This window comes from Macaca fascicularis, chromosome 15 (assembly GCF_037993035.2).
Source record: "Macaca fascicularis isolate 582-1 chromosome 15, T2T-MFA8v1.1".
In the NCBI taxonomy this organism is placed as follows: Eukaryota; Metazoa; Chordata; class Mammalia; order Primates; family Cercopithecidae; genus Macaca; species Macaca fascicularis.
In genome coordinates this window covers 84232788-84256049 of record NC_088389.1, presented here as the reverse complement: position 1 = coordinate 84256049, position 23262 = coordinate 84232788, and the positions used below count along the sequence as shown (strand labels likewise).

General features: G+C 35.3%; 1 protein-coding gene across 4 annotated transcripts in view; it reads right to left on the bottom strand.

Moving 5' to 3' along the window:
* Positions 1–23262, bottom strand: part of ZDHHC21 (zDHHC palmitoyltransferase 21) — a 74557-nt gene that overhangs the window by 9046 nt on the left and 42249 nt on the right. The window contains exons 8-10 of one of the 4 annotated variants that reach the window (XR_001485667.4): positions 18176–18292; positions 2540–2626; positions 852–1002 (exon numbers count right to left, since the gene is read on the bottom strand). Coding sequence is in view for 2 of the 4 variants with exons in the window: in XM_074017451.1 (XP_073873552.1) it covers positions 2544–2606; positions 18176–18292 (180 nt within the window). In the remaining 2 variants the exon portion in view is untranslated. Of the gene's footprint in view, positions 1–851; positions 1003–2539; positions 2627–18175; positions 18293–23262 lie in introns of those variants that run through there. The other 3 variants (XM_074017451.1, XR_284714.5, XM_005581706.5) reach the window with 3 other exon arrangements.

Genomic DNA, 23262 nt, shown 5'->3' with positions numbered 1-23262 from the left:
ACCAAACATATCATCAAGTTTTTGCACTGGTGCTTACATATAACATACCCAGAGCAACACAAATTAGGTTATCACATTCACTAGCAGGACAGAAACAGCAAACTAGAAGAGGACAGGAGTTACTACTATCAAGAATACGAAAAACCACAAGTTATCCTCAAGTGTCAAATTAAGTTTAATATACCTTTGGAATAAAAAAACACTAAAATAATTAAAATATTTTGATGCAGATAACTTCATTCGATACTAAAGACTCAACACAGTGCTCATCATGAAAGGACCAATAAGATAACTATTATCCTCAAGGAGTTTAAATACAAAGTATAAGTTCTTAGTTATATGTAAAACTCAGCTATCCAAAGAAATTCATTTGTCCAGGAATGGTAACAAACAAGTTTTTACTATGTGTTGTCTATAAGAACACTTTTATTTATAAATATTTACACCTTGATTACAGTCTAATGATCAAAATATCTAAGACTTTCCTCAGTCTACATGACCAAGATATATGAGAATGATGTACTATTTTAAAAGCTGGACGTCCTTAAAAATAATGAACTAGAAACAGCAAGACATACAGAAATATAGGCCCTACCTATTTTATCTAATATTTTATCTTCTGATGGGTGGTCTTACCTAAGAAATTATTTTTCAGGCCTAGTCTAAAAAGTTATGTTGACTATTGAAACTGCATCCTAAGTAGTAAAATTATACCTGGAATTGGGGGGGAAGTTCCTAAGAGAAAGGGAGAAAGTGGTATCTCTTGGCTTGATGTTAGGAAAATGAGAGGTTGCAAGGGGGGCGGGATAAAGAGCAAGAATTTATCACCAGAGGTTTCCTGGTTAACAGACCTGAGAACCCAGTCCTCTTGGCATAGAGCGCTTGATGATACAATCCATCCAACTAACTCATCCTGTTTTGAGTTCATTCTCACCAAGCAACACTTTGCCACATATGTTGTCATACAGGAGAAAGAATGTGCTGAAGAGTCCTTTGGCACACCTGACAATCGCACATAAAGGAATAAACAATTTGTTATATGACTATCTCTTTTGAGTCTGGAAGTAAGAGCCATTGCCTCTGGACCTGTTTAACCCTGCAAACAATTTCAAAATGGAGTTTCTAGATCTGCCAAACTGCAGACCTGAGGAAAGTAAAACAATTATTTTTGTTAGACTCCTTGAAAACAGTTCAATCTAACCTCAGTTATCCCCTGCATTCTTTATTATTATAGATCTCGTTGATGCTTCTAAGTCTGCTACACATAGTCACCTAATGACTCTACGGTGATTTAATCTAGAGCTTAAAACACTGTTCTATACACAAAATCAACTCAAAATGGATCAAAAACTTCAATTAAGACCTGATCCTATGAAACTACTGGAAGAAAACATGGAGGAAATGCTTTATGACATTGCCTGGATAAAGATTTTTTAGGTAAGAAATAAAAAACAAAGGCAACAAAAACAAAATAGAGAAATGAGATTACATCAAACAAAAAAGCTCTGCGCAGCAAAGGAAACAACACAGTGAATGGCTGGGTGCGGTGGCTCACGCCTGTAATTACAGGACTTTGGGAGGCCGAGGCAGGTGGATTGCTTGAGGCCAGGAGTTCAAGACCAGCACAGCCAATATAGTGAGGCCCTGTCTCTACAAAAACAAAAGAAAGACCTTTAAAAAAATAGAAGGTATGGCATGGTGGCATGTGCCTGTAGTCCTCGCTACTCAGGGGACTTAGGTGGGAAGTTTGCTTGAGCCCAGAAGTTCAAGGCTGCAGTGAGCTATGATCATGCCACTGCACTCCAGCTTAGGTGATAGAGTGAAATCCCATCTCTTAAAAAAAAATATATATTGAAGAAACAACCTAAAGAATGGAAGAAAATCTCTGCAACTATACATCTGACAAGGGGGTAATACACAGAATACATAAGGAACACAAACAACTCAACAGAAAAATAAAAGAGAGAGAAAAGAAAAAAAATCTGATTCTAAAATAGAGAAAAGATTATACAAATGACCAACAGGTATATGAGGAAATGTTCAACACCACTGGTCATCAGAGAAACGTAAATTAAAAACCATAATGGGAAATCATGTCATCCCAGCTAGAATTATCCCAGGGTATTATCAAAAAATACAAAAGGTAAATGTTGGCAAGGATGTGGAGAAAAGGGAACCCTTACACAGCCTGGGGAAGAAACCTTACTCCTGTTGGGGAAAATGTAAATCCATACAGCCATTATAAAAAAACAGTATGGAGGCACCTCAAAAAGTTAAAAATAAAACTTCTGTATGATCCAGCAATCACAGCACTGGGTACAAAGTCAGCCCTCCATATTTGTTGGTTCTGTAGCTGTGATTCAATCAACCATGGATCAAAACATTTTAAGAAAAACTATTTTTAAAAATTAAAAAAAATAGATAATATAGTTTAACAACTATTTACATAGTATTTACTCTGTATTGGGTATTATAAATAATCTAGAGGTGATTTATAGTATAAGGGAAGATGTCCATAGTTTATAAGCAAATACTATACCATTTTACAAAAGGAACAGGAGCATCAGTGGATTCCGATATTCCTGCGGGGTCCAGAAATCAATCCCCTATGGAGAGTGAGGGACAACTGTATATTCAAAGGAATAAAATCAGTATGTCAAACTTCCATGCTTATTGCAGCACTCTTCACAATAGCCAAGATATGGAATCAACCTGTGTCTAACAGCAGATGAATAAAGTAAATATGGTATATATACATACTGGAATACTAATCAGTCATAAAAAAGAATGAAGTATGATCATTTGCGATCACATGGATAAACGAAATAAGCCAGTTACAGAAAGACAAATACTGACTGTTCTCACTCATATGTAGAATCTTTAAAAAGTTGATCTCATAGAATTATGAACAGAACAGTAGTTAGCAGAGACTGGGGAGGGTAGAAAGAAGGGAAGGATGGGGAAGAGGATGGTCAATGAGTACAAAGTTACAATTAGAAAGGAGTAATAAACTGTGGTGTTCTATTGCACAGCAGTGTGATTACAGTCAACGAGAAGGTACTGTTTATCTCAGAACAGCTTGAATATAGGATTTCGGATGTTCTCACCAAAAATAAATCATAAATGTTTGAAGTGATGGATAAGTTCATTACTGATTTGATCATTACATGTATAAAAATATTGAAACATCACATTGTACCCCGTAAATATGTACAATTATTATATATCAATTAAAAATTAAAAAATTGAAAACACTACTCAGGCAAGTGTTTCACAATTCGAGATTTGCCTGTTTTATCTATTACTAATTTATATTAATTCTAAGAAAGACTTTCATTTCACTTCTTAGCACCTCTGATTAGTTATGAACAGTAGCTCATTTAACTTTAAATTTTTCCATAGCACTTAATTAGCAGCACATATTGTACAAAATGGTCAACTTAATATAAATTTGCGGCACTAAACTAACTGGACATGAAGAAATAGCATGATTCCTTATTTTTAGTTTTGTTTTCAATCAAAAGAGGGAAATGTTCTGTTAATCTCAGCTCTCTCTGTCTTCCTTTTAAGTCAGAACTACTTTCCTCACTTCAAATGAATGGTTCTTTAAGCACCCATTTCCAACAAAAGACCAGCTATGTCTTTTATTAGGGATCTGAAGTTCACATAAACATCTAATCAATCATAGAACAAAAGTGAGAAGGCAACAGATCTTATATTTATAGACACTGAAAATCTCTTTCCAAAATAATCCCCCCACTTCTCTTAATCACGCCACTTTCTGACTATACAACCTAAAGAAAATTGCTAAAACTCCATACCTCCATTTCCAAATAATAACCCTTACCTCATAGGTTTTTGTGGGGATTAAATGAGTTAATAATGTCAAAACTCCTTAAACTCCTCAATAAATGGCAGTCTTAGATTTTAGTGATATTGCCTACTACCTACTTTCTGAGACAGCTTGTAAATAAATACCTCAATTACCTCAAAATGTAACTTTTCAACATTATGTTTAAACACACAAACAAGTGGTTTTATAATGAAAAATAAAACAATAGAGACTACAAGAGACTACACATATAAAATCCTATGCCCTCTAAGAGCTTGTAATCCAGTTGAAAAAACAAGTCCTAAACACGTAAACCATGATGCATTTATTCATTTATTCATCTATCAAAAATTTACTAAGTATCTATTATGACACAGTCCTTAGCATCATGGAACTTACAATCTAGTAAAAGTAGTCAAGTATACAAGAAATAATTATATAGGAATACAGAGAGAAAGCCAGCAAGGATGATTATACACAATAATGTTTTCTATAAATAAGTCTGGCACTAATTAGAATATTTGGAATAGCTGAAAAACTATGTTTATAATCAAAACTCAAATTTAACTACTCTTACACTTTTAACACCAAAATTATACTTTGATAAGATTTTTGGTTATTAGTAGAAATAAGATGGGTACTTAATATGCCCCTTTCACTGAGATTCAGGGAATAACGTATCAATAAAATGTACATAAATTATTGTGCTGAAATACCATAAGCAAACCATAAATATAAGATTCACTGCTTTCTGCAATCCTATGTTTTAATGTCAGATTGAATATTTGTGTGGATTTAAATCATGAAATATAAAATGAATGTCTAGGAAAAATGGTTAGTAAAAGGAAAACCCATAAATGTTTAGTTTTCTTACCAACATTTTTTAAGCATCTATTTAATCACTCAAGCAATTAGTAGTGATTTAAGAACATACAAATTATAGAAAAAGATTTGTTTTTAATTACTTTTATCAAAAATACTTCAAAGCAGTTTACTACACTGAGCAAAGAGAAATTATGCAATATAAATATGCTTTTACATAGGAACATGTGTATGGTAAAGAGTAATCCAATTCCACACATCACAATTATCAAAATAATTTTGATAATTCTTTTTTAGAAACAGTATTTCATGTAAGTATGAAATGTAACTTGGTATTTAAACAAATGCCCTTGGCAAGGGGGAACCTACTTTTTAATAAACTTATCATATACAAAATTCTAAAAAATATTACACCCAATTTTACTGTATGACATTAAAAGCATATTTAAAAAGAAGGGACATTTTAAATTTTAATTAACTTTCTGGATTTTAAAAAAGCTATAAAATCTTTCATATAATATTACTATTACTATATTAGAAATATTTATTTTGTTTTTATCAAGCAAAAATTCAGAGGAAAACAAAAATGGTATACAGAGCTTCCTTTATAGAAGTATAAGTGAGCTGGGGTCAATATAATTAGCACTGATGTTCATGTCTGCAATGCTGACCTGGAGTTGGGTAGATCAAACATAATTGTTATAAAGAGTTTACTGAATGCTGTTAATTCAAAACAACTTGGCAGAATACTAGGCAAAATTTATAGGGATTAATAATTTCAGGACTACATTTCTGTGTATAGATTAAAAGGCAAGTAAATCAACTAATTGATTAGTAAAATGATGTTTAGTAGTCTCCTTTAAACTGATTTAACATTTTGAACATAAGATACTTTTCATTGAGTAAGATAACCACCTTAAAATGGTCACCCCTGCATTTATGATTTCTCCTGTAGTTACCTAAGTAAATATTAACTTTATGAGTTAAATACGAGCCAGTATTTTGGGGAGAAAATATTTTCTTCTTAATTTGAAAAGCTTTGATTTAAGCTATCTTCAGCAATTCAAATAGACTCCAACAATAGTACCTGTGAAACCAAATGCAAAAATCACTATATTTTTGTTTGAGAATTTACTTTTTCAAAATTGCAACTAAATACATCTGTCTCACCCTACCCCCAACCTCACCACAACTGAGAAAATCTCCAGAGACATCATCAAAAGCTTACACTATTATATAAACTTCACAGAGCCCAGAAAACAAAAATGCTTGTATATAAAATTGAGATAAACTGTCAGAGCAGTGTCATGGTACACAATAGCTCACTGTCAGAACCTCACCAGAATGTGCTGTACCAGCTGTTACAGCACTTCTTGATTAACTCTCTCCAAGCCCAGTAACTGAAAACATGACGAATACAATCATCCAGCACTATCAGTATTGGCGCTCATCAGAATGGACATTATTGTTGGCTATGTGTGAACTACTGCTCAATAATTCAGACAACATTAATTACATTAATAACATCACTATCCATTTCATTCAGAAACAGAAAAAAAAAAAAACAGGCTAAACAGTCTGAAGTCTAAAAAATAATTTGACTAACCTGTTTCCCTTAGAAGTAGATTGATTTGAAAACATTTTTATTTCAATATAAATTGTAGTAAAAATGCACAAACATGTAAATTTGAATCCTGTTTAAAATTAAATCGAAAAATAATCACAGGTAATCCTTTTGGATTGGGCTTCAGATTAGTCTATTTAACAGAAACATCTGGTTGTGTTTTATCTTTTAACCTTGAAAATGAGATTAGAAATCCAGTATTTTTAAGTTAAAGTAATTTCTAATTATTTTATCTGGGTCACAGATAATCTACTCTTGCTAGGTCTAAAATGACATCAGATTATCACTGCTATGATTATCCTGTTACCTTCCACTATCAATAGGAAGATGAGATTTTTCTTCCTATACATGAAATAAATGATTTATTTATTCCAAGAAAAAATGAATAATGGTAAAAAAATTACTGAAAACTGATATGCCGCTTCCCTGAAATCTCAAGCTAAACCTCAAAGAGACAGCACTTATTTTGCTTGTTTGACATCTAATAGGTCTACATTCAAGCTATGCAATAAAATAGTGTATGTAATGAAATGATATCCATATCAGTAGTTTCCCAAAATGCCTCTAGGATCTGTAGGGTTCAAGAGTAGGGGAAGAAGTAAGACTGCAATGGAAGGATTAAGTTTACTGTGATTCTTTCTCCCACTTCTTTCTTATGCTACCTAACAAATTCATCACTTAACACTGTAAAGAGAGATCCATGGATTCGAATTATGACAAAAACATGTGCAGATGTAAAATTTCTTGTAATCTTAATTTTATCACAAAACAGCAAACTTATTTTATAAAGTAAGCATAATCTATATTTTAACTTAATTAAAATATTGAATCGTATTAAAGTGCTAATAATTCATTAGATTTAAAATTAAACACTGAATGCATTAGACTTTTAAATAATCAAGCCTCAAAGAATCTTAAATCAATGTGAGGAGGAGTGTATTCTGGAAATCCTTTTTAATTTTTTTTAAACACTAAAAGGATAATGCTTGAGGTTCACTATGAAATCCCAGCCAAAGAGATTTAAAAATTTATTGTAATTCTAAAAATTACTTGTATTCAAGAGAAAGTAAAGTGACTAAGGGTTAGGATAACAAATACAATATATCCTCTCTCTTGCTTTCTTTCTTAATCATTCTTTTTTGAATGTTTCACAGAGATATAATTGCTATAAACAGCAGCACTGTCTGGTACAGTGCTCCGAGAGGGTACTACATATATGCAGAAAGAGATGAAACTTTTGGAGTAAGCATTATTTAACAAATGTGGTTTCTACTCAGTTTTAGAAATATCACATCATAACCGAATCTCTCTACCTGAATAAAATATGATGTTGCTCAACACTACAGAAAAAAAAAAATACCCTTGCAATTTGAGAATTAACATGTTGATAGAAGACAACAGAGTCAGAATCAAACCTGATATATAAAAACCATAAATAACTTACAGAAACACCTCGAAGATATTGCAAGTTTGGTTCTAAACAATGAAGCCAGTATTGCAATAAAGCCAGTAACAAAAATTTTTCGGTTTCTCACTGCATATAAAAGTTATGTTTATGCTATGCTCTATTAGGTGTACAACAGCATTATGTCTAAAACACAATGTACATACCTGCCTTAAATTAAAAATACTTTATTGCTAAAAAATGCTAATGATCATTTGAATCTTCAGGGAGATGTAATATTTTTGCTGATGGGGGTCTTGCCTCCAAGTTGATAGCTTCTGATTGGCCAGGGTGGTGGCTGCTGAAGGCTGGGGTGGCTGTCACAATCAAAACAATAAACCGGTGGCTCACACCTGTAATCCCAGCACTTTGGGAGGCCGAGGCAGGCAGATCACAAGGTCAAGCGATCGAGATCATCCTGGCCAACATGGTGAAACCCCATCTGTACTAAAAATACAAAAATTAGCTGGTGTGGTGGTGCACACCTGTAGTCCCAGCTACTTGGGACTAAACCCTAGAGACAGAGGTTGCAGTGAGCTGAGATCATGCCACTGCACTCCAGCCTAGTGACAGAGTGAGACTCCGTCCCAAAACAAGCAAAAAACCAATAAAATCTGCTGCATAGGCTGACTCTTCCTTCCATGAAAGATTTCTCTGTAGCATGTGATGCTATTTGATAGCACTTTACCCACAGTAGGACTTTGTTCAAAAATTTGGAGTCAATCCTCTCAAATACTGCCACTGCTTTACCAACTAAGTCTGTATATTCTTCTAAATCCTTTGTTGTCATTTCAATAATGTCCACAGTATCTTCACTAGGAGTAAACTCCATCTCAAAACATCACTTTTCAGGCTCATCCATAAGAAGCAACTTCTCATTCATTCAACACTGATCATGAGATTGTAGCAATTTGGTCACATCTTCCACTTCTTATTTCTCTTGTTATTTCTAGCACATCTTTAGTTACCCCCTCCACTGAAGTCTTGAACCCTTCAAAGTTAACCATGAAGTTTAGAATCAACTTCTTCCAAACTCCTGTTCATATTGCTATTTTGTTCCCCTCCCATGAATCACAAATGTTCTTAATGGCATCTAAAATGGTAAATCTTTTCCAGGTTTTCAATATACCTTCTCCAGATCCATCACATGAATCACTATCTATAGCAGCTATAGCCCATCAAACATGTTTGTTAAATGGTAAGACTTAAAAGTTGAAATTACTACTCCTGATCCATGGCATGCAGAACAGATGTAGTAGGCATGAAAACAACATTAATCTCCTTGTATATCTTCATCAGAGCTCTTGAGTGCCTTGATGCATTGTCAATGAGCAGTAATATTATGAAAGGAACTCTTTTTCTGAGCAGTAGGTCTCAATAGTGGGCTTAAAATATTCAGCAAACCATGCTGTAAACAGATGTGGCTGTCACTTAGGCTTTGTTTTTCTATTTCTAGGGCAAAGGCAGAGTAGATGTAGCATAATTCTTAAGAGTCTAGGATTTTGGGGATGGCAAATGAGCACTGACTTCAACTTACAGTCACCAGCTGCATTTAACCCTAACAAGAGAGTCAGCCTGTCCTGTACTTTGAAGCCTTGAAGCCAGGCATTGACTTTTCCTCTGTAGCTACAAAAGTTCTACATGGCATCTTCCTCCAATAGAAGGCTGTTTTGTGTACACTGAACATCTGTTGTTTTGTGTAGCCACCTTCATTAATCATCTTAGACCGTTTGGATAATTTGTTGCAACCTCTACATCAGCACTTGCCACTTCACCTTGCATTTTTTATGTTATGGAAATGCCTTCTTTCCTTAAGCCTTAAGAACAAACTTCTGCTAGCTTCCAACTTTTCTTCTGCAGTTTCCTCACCTCTCCCAGCCTTCATAAAATTGAAGAGTGAGGGCCTTGCTCTGGATTAGGCTTGGTTTAATGGAATGTTGTGACTTGTGTGATCTTCTACCCAAACCACCAAAACTTTCTCCACATCAACAATAAAGTTGCTTCAGTTTCTTATCATTTGTACGTTCTCTGAAGTAGCATTTTAAATTTCCTTTGAAAACTTTTCCTTTGCATTCATAACTTGGCAATTTGGCACAAGGGGTCTAGTTTTTGGCCTATCTCAGCTTTTAACACGTCTTTCTCATTAGTTTTAATCATTTGTAGCTTTTGATTTGAAGTGAGGGGCATGCAACTCTTCTTTTCACTTAAATACTTAGAGGCCACCATAGGGTTATTATTTGGCCTAATTTCAATATTATTGTATCTTAGGGAATAGCAAGGCCCAAAGAAAAGAGATAGAGGAATGGCCAGTGAATGCAGCAGTCAGAACACACACAACATTTACCAATTAAGTTTGCCATTTATATGGGCGCAGTTTGTGGTGCCCCAAAATAATTACAATAGTAACATCAACAATCGCCAATCACAGATCATCATAACAGATATAATAACCATGAACATGTTTGAAATATTATGAGAATTACCAAACTATGGCACAGAAACAACAGGTAAACACACACTGCTGGGAATATTGTACTGAAAGACACACTCAATGCACCGTTGCCGCAAACCCTCAACTAGTTTAAAAAAAAAAAACACACACAAAACACTATTTACAAAGCACAATACAACAAGTATGCCTGTATAGCATATATACTGTGGATAAGAAATTAAGTGTTTATCAGAATATATTCAGTAAAAATGTATGAAAAATGTATCAAAACTACTGTCAAACAACAGTAAGAAAGTGTGCTACTGGCATAAAGGTATCTCTATGTCATAAAGATAGACATATAAATAAAATAGAGTTAAGAGTCCAGAAAATATCCAATTAATTTTCAACAAAGGTGTCAAGACTATTCAATGGTGGAAAGAATCGTCTTTGCAAGAAATGGTGCTAGGACAACTAGATATCTACATGTAAAAGAATGAAGATGGACCCCTACTTCACACGATCTACAAAAATTAACTTAGAATGAATCGTAGTACTAAATGTAAAAGCTAAAATAATAAAATCCTTAGAATAAAATACAGGAGGGAATTTTGTTGACCTTGGATTAGGCAATGGTATCTTAGATAAGACACAAAAAGCACATACTACCAAAGAAAAAAAATAGATAAATTGAAACAATAAAAAGTACAAACTTTTGTGCTTCAAAAGACACTGATAATAAAGTGAAAATGTAATTAAGAGAATGTGAGAATATTTGCAAATCACATATTTGTAAATAATATATCTGAAAAGGGACTTATATCTAGAACATATAAACAGCTTTTCTAACTCAACAGTAAAACGGCAACCCAATTAAAACATGATCAAAGGATTTCTCCAAAGATACATAAATGGACAATAAGCATGTGAAAAGGTACTCAATCTCATTAGTTAATCAGGGAAATGCAAATTAAAACCATGATGAGGTACTACTTCAAAACCACTAGGATGGTAACCATTTTTTAAAAGACAGGTAATAACAATTGTCACCAAGGCTGTAGAGGAATCAGAACCCTCAAATACTGCTAGTGGGAATGTAAAATCATGCAGCAACTTTAGAAAATAGTGGCAGTTCTTTAAAAATTAAATGTAGCTTCCATTAGACTCAGCAATTCCACTTCTATATACCCCAGAGGAATGAAAATGTATGTCCACACAAAAACCTGTAGGTGGGCTTCAAGATAGCTGACTAGAAACAACTGGTACTCACCTCCTCCACAAAGAAGAACCAAAATAGGGAGTAGATAATCACACATAAAATATATCATCTAAGAGAACACTGGAATTCAACAGAGAAATGACTGGAAACACCATCCTAAAGCAAGGACTGAGAGGAAAGCAAGGCGGCCTGGTTAGCCAAAACTGGCTGGAGGCATGCAGAGGCTCCCCAGTGCAGGAAAAGGGTAAGTCAGTGACCCCCAATGGCCAACATTCCCACTGCAGACTCCTGCATCCTAGCGAGAGGAAAGCCCCTAGACCCTCTCAAGTCTCAAGACTAACGGGAGCTGCCTGGAGAATACATGAAGGCACCACCCCAGAGAGGAAGATCATGCTGGGTCCCACACAGCCTTTGAGCCCTAAGCAGTTCCAGGAAGGCACCATATGAAGAGTCCAGCCCCCACCAGACTGTATCCTGCCAGTGAGCCCAACAGCCCCTGCATCTCCACATTTCTGGAGCCCCACTGATATTCCCTGCCCACAGCCACTGCTGCCATTGGCTGCCACCACCAAGGTTGAAGCACAAAACCATTGGCAAAGACCCTGCTGACTCCAGCAGCAAATCCAGCATGCATTTTCACATGCCCCAAGGACAAACCCCCCGCCCACAGCAGCTGTTGTGGGCTGGCACTGCCAAGCTGACGTGCAAGCAAAGTGGGCAATCCCCAGCCCACTGCATACAGCTGCAACCACTGAAAGCAACCCCGTCCTCCCCAGTAGCACGGCTGCAATGGATGCCACCCCCACCCAAACATTTTGCCTTGGGCCTGGAGATCACCCCACCAATGCCTACCATAGCCAGTGGGTGAATGTACCACCAGGGGACCTGAGGCTAGGTCTCCCCAACCCCAAACTCCAGTAGCTGAGGCTAGGTCTGCCCATATCCAAACTCCAGTACCTGAGCACACTGTCCAGGAGCCTGGGAACCATCTACAGCCCAGTCTACCATTGTCAGCACCTGAACACTTCTCTCTGGGGCCAGAGGTCAGGCTCACCCAGCTTGCTACTACCACCATAGCTGGCACCCACACATGCCACCTGTGGGTCTGAGAGCTGGCCCACCCAGCCCATCGCTGATACTGTCAACACCTATGCAAACCACTTGGGAGCCAGAGGTTTGTTCTGCCAATACTACTGCCATCACCCACGACATGCCCATTTACCAGGACCCAAGAACCTGTCCACCTGCCTGGTGCATTGCTGCCACTATCCGCACCTGAACAAGCCACCTGGAGGCCTAAGAATTGGTCTGTGTGGACCTGCTAACAGCAGTGCCAAAGCCACCCTGGTGCCCATGGACAGGCCCACTTGCTGCTGCCACCACTAAGGACCAAGGACAAGCCCACCTGACAACCCAGTCCCTAGCAAAATTTCACCACAACATCCACTAACAAACATACCCTAAGCCACTGAGGAAATCACAGATACCACTGATGCTGTTTACAGCCAAACAAATCATACAGCAACTATAATACTGCACATTCCCAGAATCAAAATCAAAGGGGCCCCAACCAACCAACACAACAGATACATCTCCAGGAAAAAGTCCTCTCCTACAAAAGCAAAAAAATTAGAACAAACATCTGTTGTTTCTTCTACATCACATATCGTAGATACCAACATAAGGACCCGAGAAACATAAAAAAGCAAGGAAATATGGCACTCCAAAGAAATACAATAATTCTCCAGTAAAACATTACAATCAAAAAGATATATGAAATCCCAGAAAAATAATTCAAAATAATATTAAAGAAGCTAATTGAGATAAAGAAAATATAGCAAATATGAAGCAATTAGAAAAATAATTCCAGATCTGAATGAGGAATTTACTAAACAAATACAAATAAAAAAGAACCAAACAAACTGAAGAATTCACTAAATGAAATACAAAATATATTTCAAAGTTTCAATAATAGACTAGATCAAGGACAAGGAAGAATTTCATTACTTGAAGACAGGTTATTTTCAAATAACCCAGTCTGACAAAAATAAAGAAAAAAGCATTTAAAAAATGAACAAAACCTATGTGACAGATTGAACACCATAAAGTGACCAAATACTTTAATGTGTAATCTCCCAGAAGACAAAGAGAAAACAAAAAACCTAGAAAACCTACTTAAGGATATAACAGCTGAAAACTTCTCAAGTCTGGCAAGTGATCTAGACACCTAAGTACAGGAAGCTCAGGGATCCCCAAACAGATACAATGTAAAAAGATCTTCTCTGGCACACCATAATCAAACTATCAAAAGTCAAAGACAAAGAGAATTGTAAAAACAGCAAGAAAAAAGCATCAAGTCCCATACAAGGGAATCTCCATCAGACTAACAGTGGATTTCTCCACAGAAACTTTATAGGCCAGGAGAAAATGGGATAATACATTCAAAGTGCAGAAAGAAAAACACTTTCAGACAAAAATACTATTTCCAGCAAAATTATCCTTCATAAATAAAGGAAAAAGGCAGGAGATAACAAGCAAAAGCTGAGGGACTTTATCACCACTAGGCTGGTCCTATAAGAAATGCTTAAGAGAGTCCTACACTTGGAAACAAAAGGATGACAGCTACCATCATAAAAACACATGAAAGTATAAAACCCACTCTTGGGAGGTTGAGGCACAAGAATTGCTTGAACCCGGGAGGTACAAGTTGCAGTGAGCCGAGATCACAACACTGCACTCTAGCCTAGGCAACAGAGCAAGACTCTGTCTCAATTTTTTTTATAAAAAATTAATTTAAAACCCACTGGTAGAGCAAACACACAAATAAGGAAGAGGAAGAACTCTAATGTTACCATTACAGAAAACCACCAAACCACAATGATAAACAATAAAAGAGAAAGAAAGGTACAAAGAATATACGAAACATCAGAAATCAATTAATAAAATGACAGGAGTAAGCCCTCACATATCAATAATACTCTTTAACGTAAATGGATTAAACTCCACATTTAAGACATATAGACTTTCTGAATGGACTAAACAAACAAACATGACACAATGATATGCTGCCTACAGCACACTCATCTCACCTACAAAGATACATATAGACTGAAAGTAAAAAGACAGAAAACGATATTCCAAGCACACGGAAACCAAAAGTAAGCTGGAATAGCTAGCTATACTTATATCAGATATACAGACTTTAAGTTAAAAATAGTAAAAAGTTACAAAGCAGGCCATTATATGATAGTGAGATCAATTCAGCAAGAAGATATAACAACTCTAAATACATATGCACCCAACACCAGAGCACCCAGATATATAAACCAAGTATTAGATTTAGAGGGAAAGATAAGACTCTAATACAATAATAGTTGAGGACTTGGACACAGGATTCTCAGCATGAGACAGATCTAGTAAAATTGTTAACAAAGAAACATCGGATTTAAACTGCTCTCTAGACCAACTGGACCTAACAGATATTTACAAAACATTTCATCCAACAGCTACAGAATACACATTGTTCTCATCAGCAAATGGAACATTTCCAAGATAGACCATAGGTTAGGACACAAAACAAGTCTCAAGAAACATGAAAAAAATCTAAATTGTATCAAGTATCTTCTCAGACCACAGTGGAATAAAACTAAAAATCAATAACTAGAGGAACTTCGGAAACTATACAAATACATGGAATTTAAGCAACAACCACTGGGCCAAGAAAGAAACTAAGTAGGAAATCACTTTCTTGAAACAAATAAAAATGAAAATGAAACATATCAAAACCTATGGACTAAAACAAAAGCAGTGCTAGGAGGGAAGTTTACAGTAATAAATGCCTATATCAAAACAGTAGAAAGATTTCAAGTAAACACAGTCTAATGATGCACCTCAAGGAACCAGAAAAGCAAGAACGAACGAAACCCAAAATTAGTAGAAGGAAAGAAATAATGAAGACCAGATCAGATGTAAAAGAAAGAGACTAAAAAAATAAGCAAAGAGGCAACAAGACAAAAAGTTGGTATTTTGAAAAGATAAACAAGTGAATAAATCACTTTCAAGACTAAGAAGAGAGAAGACCCAAGTAAATAAAATCAGAAATGAAAAAGGAGACATTACAGCTGATACCACTGAAATACAAAGATTATCAAAAATTATTAAGAACAAATATATACCAACAAACTGAAAAACCTAGAGTAAATGATAAATTCCTAGACACATAAAACCTACCGAGATTGAATTGGGTAGAAATAGAAAATTTGAACAAACCAATAAAAAGTAATAATATCAAAGTAGTAATAAAGTCTCCCAACAAAGAAAAGTCCAGGACCCAGACAACTTCACAAATTCCACCAAATGTTAAATTAAGTAGAACTAACACCAATTCTCCTCAAACTATTTCAAAAAATTGAAGAGGAAGGAACTGGAACTCTCAACAAACTAAGCACAGAAGAAACATACTACAACATAATAAAGGCCATCTATGGCCTTTTGTGTTGATGATATTATCTTATATCAAGAAAAACCTAAAGGCTCTACCAAAAAACTCTTCAATCTGATAAATAAATTCAGTAAAGTCACAGTATACAAAATCAGCATACAAGAATCAGTAAATCAGTAGTGTTTCTATACACCAATAATGAACTAGCTGAGAAAGAAATAAAAAAAAATCCCATTTACAATAGCTCCAACAATAACGCTGTAAGAAATTTAACCAAGGAGGTGAAAGAGCTCTATAAGGAAAACTGCAAAGAACTAAAGAAAGAAATCAAAGGAGGAGGCAAGGAAAGCTATCCCATGATGATGGATCAGAAGAATTATTACTGTTAAATGACCATACTGCCCAAAGCAATCTACAGATTTGATGTAATCACTATCAAAATACCAACATAATTTTGCACATAATTAGAGAAATAATCCTAAACTTTGTATGAAGTCAAAAAAGTGCCCGAATAGTCAAAGTAACCCTAAGCAAAAAGGACAGTGCTGGAGGCATCACATTACCTGACTTCAAAATATATTATCAGGCTATAGTAACCAAAACAGCATAGTATTGGTATAAAAGCAGATACATAGACACATAGACCAAGGGAACAGAATAGAGAATCCAGAAATAAATTCACATATTTACAGTCAGCTGATTTTTGACAAAGGCATCAAGAATATACATTGAGAAAAGAAAAATCTTTTGAATAAATGGGAAGTGCTGGGAAAATTAGATCTCCATATGCCTAAGAATGAAGAATGAAACTTGACCCCACCTCTCACCATATACAGAAACCAACTCAAGATGTATTAAAGACTTAAACATCAAACCTACAACTGTGAAACTACCAGAAGAAAACCTAGGAAAAATATTTCGGGACATTGGTCTAGATGAAAATTTTATGGCTAAGATCTCAAAAAGTGCAGGCAACAAATACAGACAAATGGGACTCTATTAAATTAAAAAGCTGTAGAGTAAACAATCCACAGAGTGAAGAGACAACCTGTAGAATGACAGAAAACCCTTGAACTATCTGCTTGACAAGGGACAGTATCCAGAATATACCAGGAACTCAACTCAACAATAAAAAACGGTACCGTTAAAAAGTGGGGAAAGGACACGAAGACACGTATCTCAAAAGAAGATATACAAATAGCCAACAGGCATATGAAAAGTACTCACTATCATTAATCAACAGGGAAATGCAAGTCAAAACCACAATAAGGTATCATCTTACCTAAGTTAGAACAGCCTTTATTGAAAGGACAAAAAGTAACAGATGCTGGCAAACATGCAGAGAAAAGGGAACTCTTGTACACTGTTGGTGGGAATGTAAATTAGTATAATCACTAAGGAAAATAATACTGAGAATTCTCAAAAAAAAACTAAAAATAGAACTACCATAAGATCCAGCAATCCATTATTGGGTATTCATCCAAAGGAAAAAACATCAGTATATCAAAGGGATACCTGCACTTGCATGTTTATCACAGCACTATTCATGAGAGCAAGGATACGAAATCAACTTATGTGTCTATCAACAGATGAATGAATTTTAAAAATTTGGTATATATACACAGTGGAATAATACTAATCAGCCATAAAAGAATGAAATTCTGTTGCAGCAACATGGATGGAACTGGAGGTCACTGTGTTAAGTGAAACAAACCAGGCACAGAAAGACAAACACCATATTTTCTCACTCATATGTGGTAGCCAAAGGAGTTGATCTCATGGAGGTCAAGAATTGAATGAGAGATTCAACAGGCTGGAAAGGGTGCGTGGGTGGAGCAGGGAATGAAGAGAGTGTGGTTAATGGTTATAAACATACAGTTAGAAGAAATAAGTTATAATGCTCAGTAGCACAGGAGGGTGACTACAGTCAGCAACAATGTATATTTTAAAGTAACTAGCAGAGAGGACTTGAAATGTTCCTAACATATAGAAATGATAAATACTCAAGTTGATGGAGACCCCAAATACTCTGATTTGATCATTATACATTACATGCATGTAACAAATACTCATATGTACCCCATAAATACGTAAGATACTGTGTATCAATAAAAAACTACAAACATGATGTCTATGCTCACATAAAAACACTATATTTGTTAGCTTTCAAAAACAGGATACAGAATTGTATGTACTTTGTACTTGATTATAACTACTTTAAAATTACATAGGCATATGACAGTACTAAAAAGCATTGTTAATTTTCTCCTTTAATTTCTAAACTTTCTATAACTTTTTAGAATTACATTCATAATTAGGTAATATATTCATAAATGTTACTTTACATTAAAAATATACTTACTGTGATGATGCCAATTAGTTGAGTGTAAAAGAGTCCAGTTATTCCGACTAACATAGTAATGCCCATAAAGGCAGCTAGTCTCATTATGGCCAATTCGTGTCTAACAACAAAGAGGTCCTATAAAGAAAAAGAAAGTCTTAAAAACAATTCAGAGTTGCTTATATTGCTTACAGTTGCAATAATAATCAAGAATTGAGCCATAACACATCTTACTTATTATCTTAATAGAACTCCTCTCCCTCTTTTATACTTGTTCTAAAGTGGCACATATACACCATGGAATACTATGCAGCCATCAAAAAGGATGAGTTTGTGTCCTTTGTAGGGACATGGATGCAGCTGGAAACCATCATTCTTAGCAAACTATCACAAGAACAGAAAACCAAATACCGCATGTTCTCACTCATAGGTGGGAACTGAACAATGAGATCACTTGGACTCAGGAAGGGGAACATCACACACCGGGGCCTATCATGGGGAGGGGGGAGGGGGGAGGGATTGCATTGGGAGTTATACCTGATGTAAATGACGAGTTGATGGGTGCAGCACACCAACATGGCACAAGTATACATATGTAACAAACCTGCACGTTATGCACATGTACCCTACAACTTAAAGTATAATAATAATAAATAAATTTTAAAAAAAATAAAAATTAAAATAAAAATAAAAATAAAAAATAAATCAATGTATAAATATTTAAAAATTTCAAAAATAGGTATTTTAATTTACAATAATAGCAAGCTGGAAAATATAGGAGTTTACTACTCTACTGCATCAAAACTCCTCAATCTTAGGTGCCAGTTAGCCTCGTTTTTTGAATCTATTTTGGGCAAAAAGCAAAAAAGAAAGAAAAGAAAAAGAAACCCAAAACAAAACAAAACACAGATGGTTGTACAATCTTTGGTTTACAAAAGGAATTTTATTATTTTTCTGCTAAAAAGTTTGAATACACAGCATAATTCATATTAAAGTTCAAGTGACCAAGATATCTAGAAATCATTAACACGGTCAAAATGAAGGGAAATCATATATAATAGGATCATTTAAGAACAGCTCTCTTCAAGCCTACTTCATTCACTCTTCCATCCAGTCACCCAACCACCATTGCCAAGCACTGTGTTATGTAATAGAAATGTATAAATGATAAAAATATGGTCCATGCCCTCAAGAAGTACAGTTTATTTAGAAACAGAGCCCAACTTTGGAAAATTCCAAAACAATGTGATATATTCTATAACAGGGATGCATGCAGAGTACGGTAGAAACACAAAGGAATGCCTAGATAGGAGGGAGGAATTGAAATGCTGCGATTTAAAGGCAGGCCTTCTGGCTCAGAGATTGAAAATGAGTGTTCTAAAAGTAAACCAAAGATACTGTGGTAGGAAGACAGAAAAACAAGAAGCCTTTCATTTAGCCTCACTGTTACCAACCAACCAGACCAGAGGAAGGAGAGAGAGTTAAAGACTTCTCCTGGAAATATGCTGTTGCTAAGCTGTGGAATAAAACAACCACAGAAAATAAAAGCACCAAGTGGATGGGAAGGACACCCAAACACAACCACCCACATGCTTTCTTTTATACTGATTCATGTTAGGGATTAAGGTATCCTAATAGCAACTTCAAAAATAGGAAGGCCACCAGAGATAGTATGCTTGCTTGAAACAAAAGAACTGATACTTTTCTGTGTGTATTATATTGAGTCACCACCAGACTTAGGCAAAAATCAGGTTCCACATCCACATTACTTATTCATTAGCCTGGAAAAACTTAAGAATTCAGTAAGACACTTAAAACACTATGTAGCAGGTAAATATTAGGCAATCATTTTAAAACTTCAGTAAAAAGAACCCAATATAGAATCCCTATGAAACATATAAAACCAGAATGATGGGCCTGTGGATGATATAAAAAATTAAATTCTGCATTAATGCTATTTAAAAACACAAATTTGTTCTAACATAATTGATACATTAAACAAGTTTGACCACAGCAATCATTCTTATGCATAATTTTATCTGTGAAAAAATCCTAGGTGAACACAAAAAATTGTACCAAGATGAACTAAAATATGTAGGAATACACAAAACACACTCACCCATCAAACATCTACCAGCCACCTCAGTTTATCTTCCATGCTATGAGCCACACCCACCTGCATCTAGTATTACAACTTTCCCTCCAATTTCTCAGACCCTCCTTTCATCACTTCACAATAATTCACATTCTGCAACCCTCCTGATGCTCACTTCCATAAGAAAACTTCAGGTCTTCTTCAAGGTAAAGTGCCATGTTTATCACAGTATTTATGTATTTCTGAATCATTTAACATTTATAAAAGAGTGCTATTGTTTTTATTAGGTTCCTATCCTTTTAAGTGTCGCAGACAAAGTTTCGGAGTGGTAAGCCCTGTGGTTTTAATGCATGGTTTTACACAGTGAAGTGATTTTTAGGAACGCACATATTGCATTATAGCAGAGCTTACTGTACTAAAATTACCATCTATGACCAAATAAAATCCATCCACTCTTCTCCCAGTGAAAAGATTTTAAAATAATTTTTGGCCAACTACAATTTATAAATGTCAAGGATGGAGATGAGACTAAAAGATCCACTTATAATATTACATTTATTCATTTGGTTATACATTTATATTTAAAGTATTTATGTAAAATACAGTAGTAAAAAAACTTTAATCTAGAAATTGCTTTTTATCACTTTTACATTTTCAAAAAAACAACTGTATTCCAAGTTCACACATGCATAATTAACATCATCAGCACTAAATCCGTATTTTGAGTCACTTAACACTGTTCTCTAGAGTACATCTTTACTTCTGTCTTAGATTTTTTTAGATGTAACACTTTTTGAATCCAAAAATTGGCTTAAAAATTTTTATCCAAATCACAGGAACCCATTTGCTATCCCAGATCTTTACTACATAATCAGTGTTATGGACTCAATTGTGTGCCCCAAAATTCATATGTTGAAGCCCTAAACCCTGTACCTTAGAATGTGACTGTAGTTGGAGACAAGGCCTTTAAAGCAGTGACTAATACAAAATGAGGCCGTTAGGGTGGGCACTAATCTAATCCGACTGGTGTCCTTGTAAGAGGAGGAAATTTGGACACACTGAGAGACATCATAGATGTTCCCAGAGGAAAGACCATGTGAGGACAGAGAGAAGGTGGTTATCTGCAAACCAAAGACAGAGGCGCCAGGAGAAAACAAACCTGCTGACATCCTGATCTTGGAGTCGTAGCTTCCAGAATGTGAGAAAATGAATTTCTGTTGTGTAAGCCACCCAGTTTGTTTTATTTTCTTAAGGCAGGCCTAGCAAACTAATATAATCAATAAATGTATTTCTTTATTGTTTACATTTCTTCCATTTTGTTAAGAAATGTGCTCATATACAGACAAATTCAAAAAACATGTGTCCAGTTTAAAGAACAGTAACACTGGGCCAGGCATGGTGGCTCATACCTGTAATCCCAGCACTTTGGGAGGCCAAGGCAGGTGCATCACCTGAGGTCAGGAGTTCAAGACTAGCCTGGCCAACATGGCAAAACCCCATCTCTACTAAAAAAAAAAAAAAGAATACAAAAATTAGCAGGGCATGGTGGTGCATGCCTGTAATTCCAGCTACTAGAGGGGCTGAGGCAGGAGGATCACGTGAACCTGGGAAGTGGAGGTTGCAGTAAGCCGAGATCATGCCACTGCACTCCAGCCTAGGCAGCAAGAGTGAGACTCTGTCTCAAAAAGAAGAAGAAGAGTAACAGTATCCTCTCAAGAATTAGAACATCTGAAACCAAGTAGAGCCTCCTGTGTATTCCTTCCCCATTGCTGGCTCTCCCTCTCCCCTCCCCTACCCTACCCTAAAGGTAGAGGTTACTAACTCCTTCTTCATACATTTTGGATATTGCTGTGTTTCAGTTGCATATTGCAAATATCTTCTACTCTGAAACTATCCTATTCACCCTCTTGATGGCATCTTTTCATAAACTCAAGTCTTCATTTTAAGTAGTCCAATGTATCAATCTTTTCCTTTAGTAATATTTATATCCTATTTAATAAATCTTTCCTGATGCTAAAATAAAAATGGCATTCTCCTATATTATCTTGTAAAGCCTTTTAAAAGCTTTGTAAGTTTTGCCTTTCACATTAGGTCACTAATTCACATAGCATTATTAATTAATTTTTTTGTGCACAATGAAAGATAAGAATCTGAATTTACTTTTCGAATATGAATATTCAACTGTTCCAGAATGACTAAAAAGCTATCATTTCTTCAGTGACCTGAGATGAAGTATCCATACATACATGGGCTCTCTACTCTGTTCCCTTGGTTTGTTTATCCCTGTAACAGTGACAAATGTCTTAGTTATTACGGCTTTGTAATAAGTCTCAATATCTGGTAGGCCATGTCATCCCATCTTATTCTTTTGCAAGAATGTCTTGATTATTCCAGATGATTTGTATTTGCATAAAAATTTTAAAGTTAGATTTTCAAGTTACAACACATACTCAGGCATATATTCACATATGATAAATTCTCTCCATTATCTTTCGCCAAGTTTCTCCTAAAGGCCTTGCACTTTGTCAGATTTAATTCAGTAATTTCCCAGTTTTTGATCTTATTATAAATGGCATTTGCTATTAATTTCATTGTCTAAAGGTTTGTTTGTGAGCATATAAAAATAGATTTTTTAAAATATTGTTTCAGTCACATTTTTTATACTTTCTTAAAAACCCAAAAAAACTATAGATAAATCATTTACACAATTACATCATCTATGCGTAATGACAGTTATATTTCATTTAGCAGTTGTACCTTTTCTTTCTTTCTCTTATCTTACTGCATTGACTAGATTTCTAGTACTATGTTTAATAATAATAATGGTGATAGTGGGCATCAATGCCTTGTCCCCAACCTGGAGGGAAGAAGTTAACATCTCATCTTAGCATGCTATATAGTTGGTTGATTTTGTGGGTTTTTTTAAGGGGTTGGGGGAGAAAGACCATTTATCCAATCACAAAACTTCTCCTAGTTCTAGTTTACTAAGAGTGTGTAACCTGAATGAATCCTG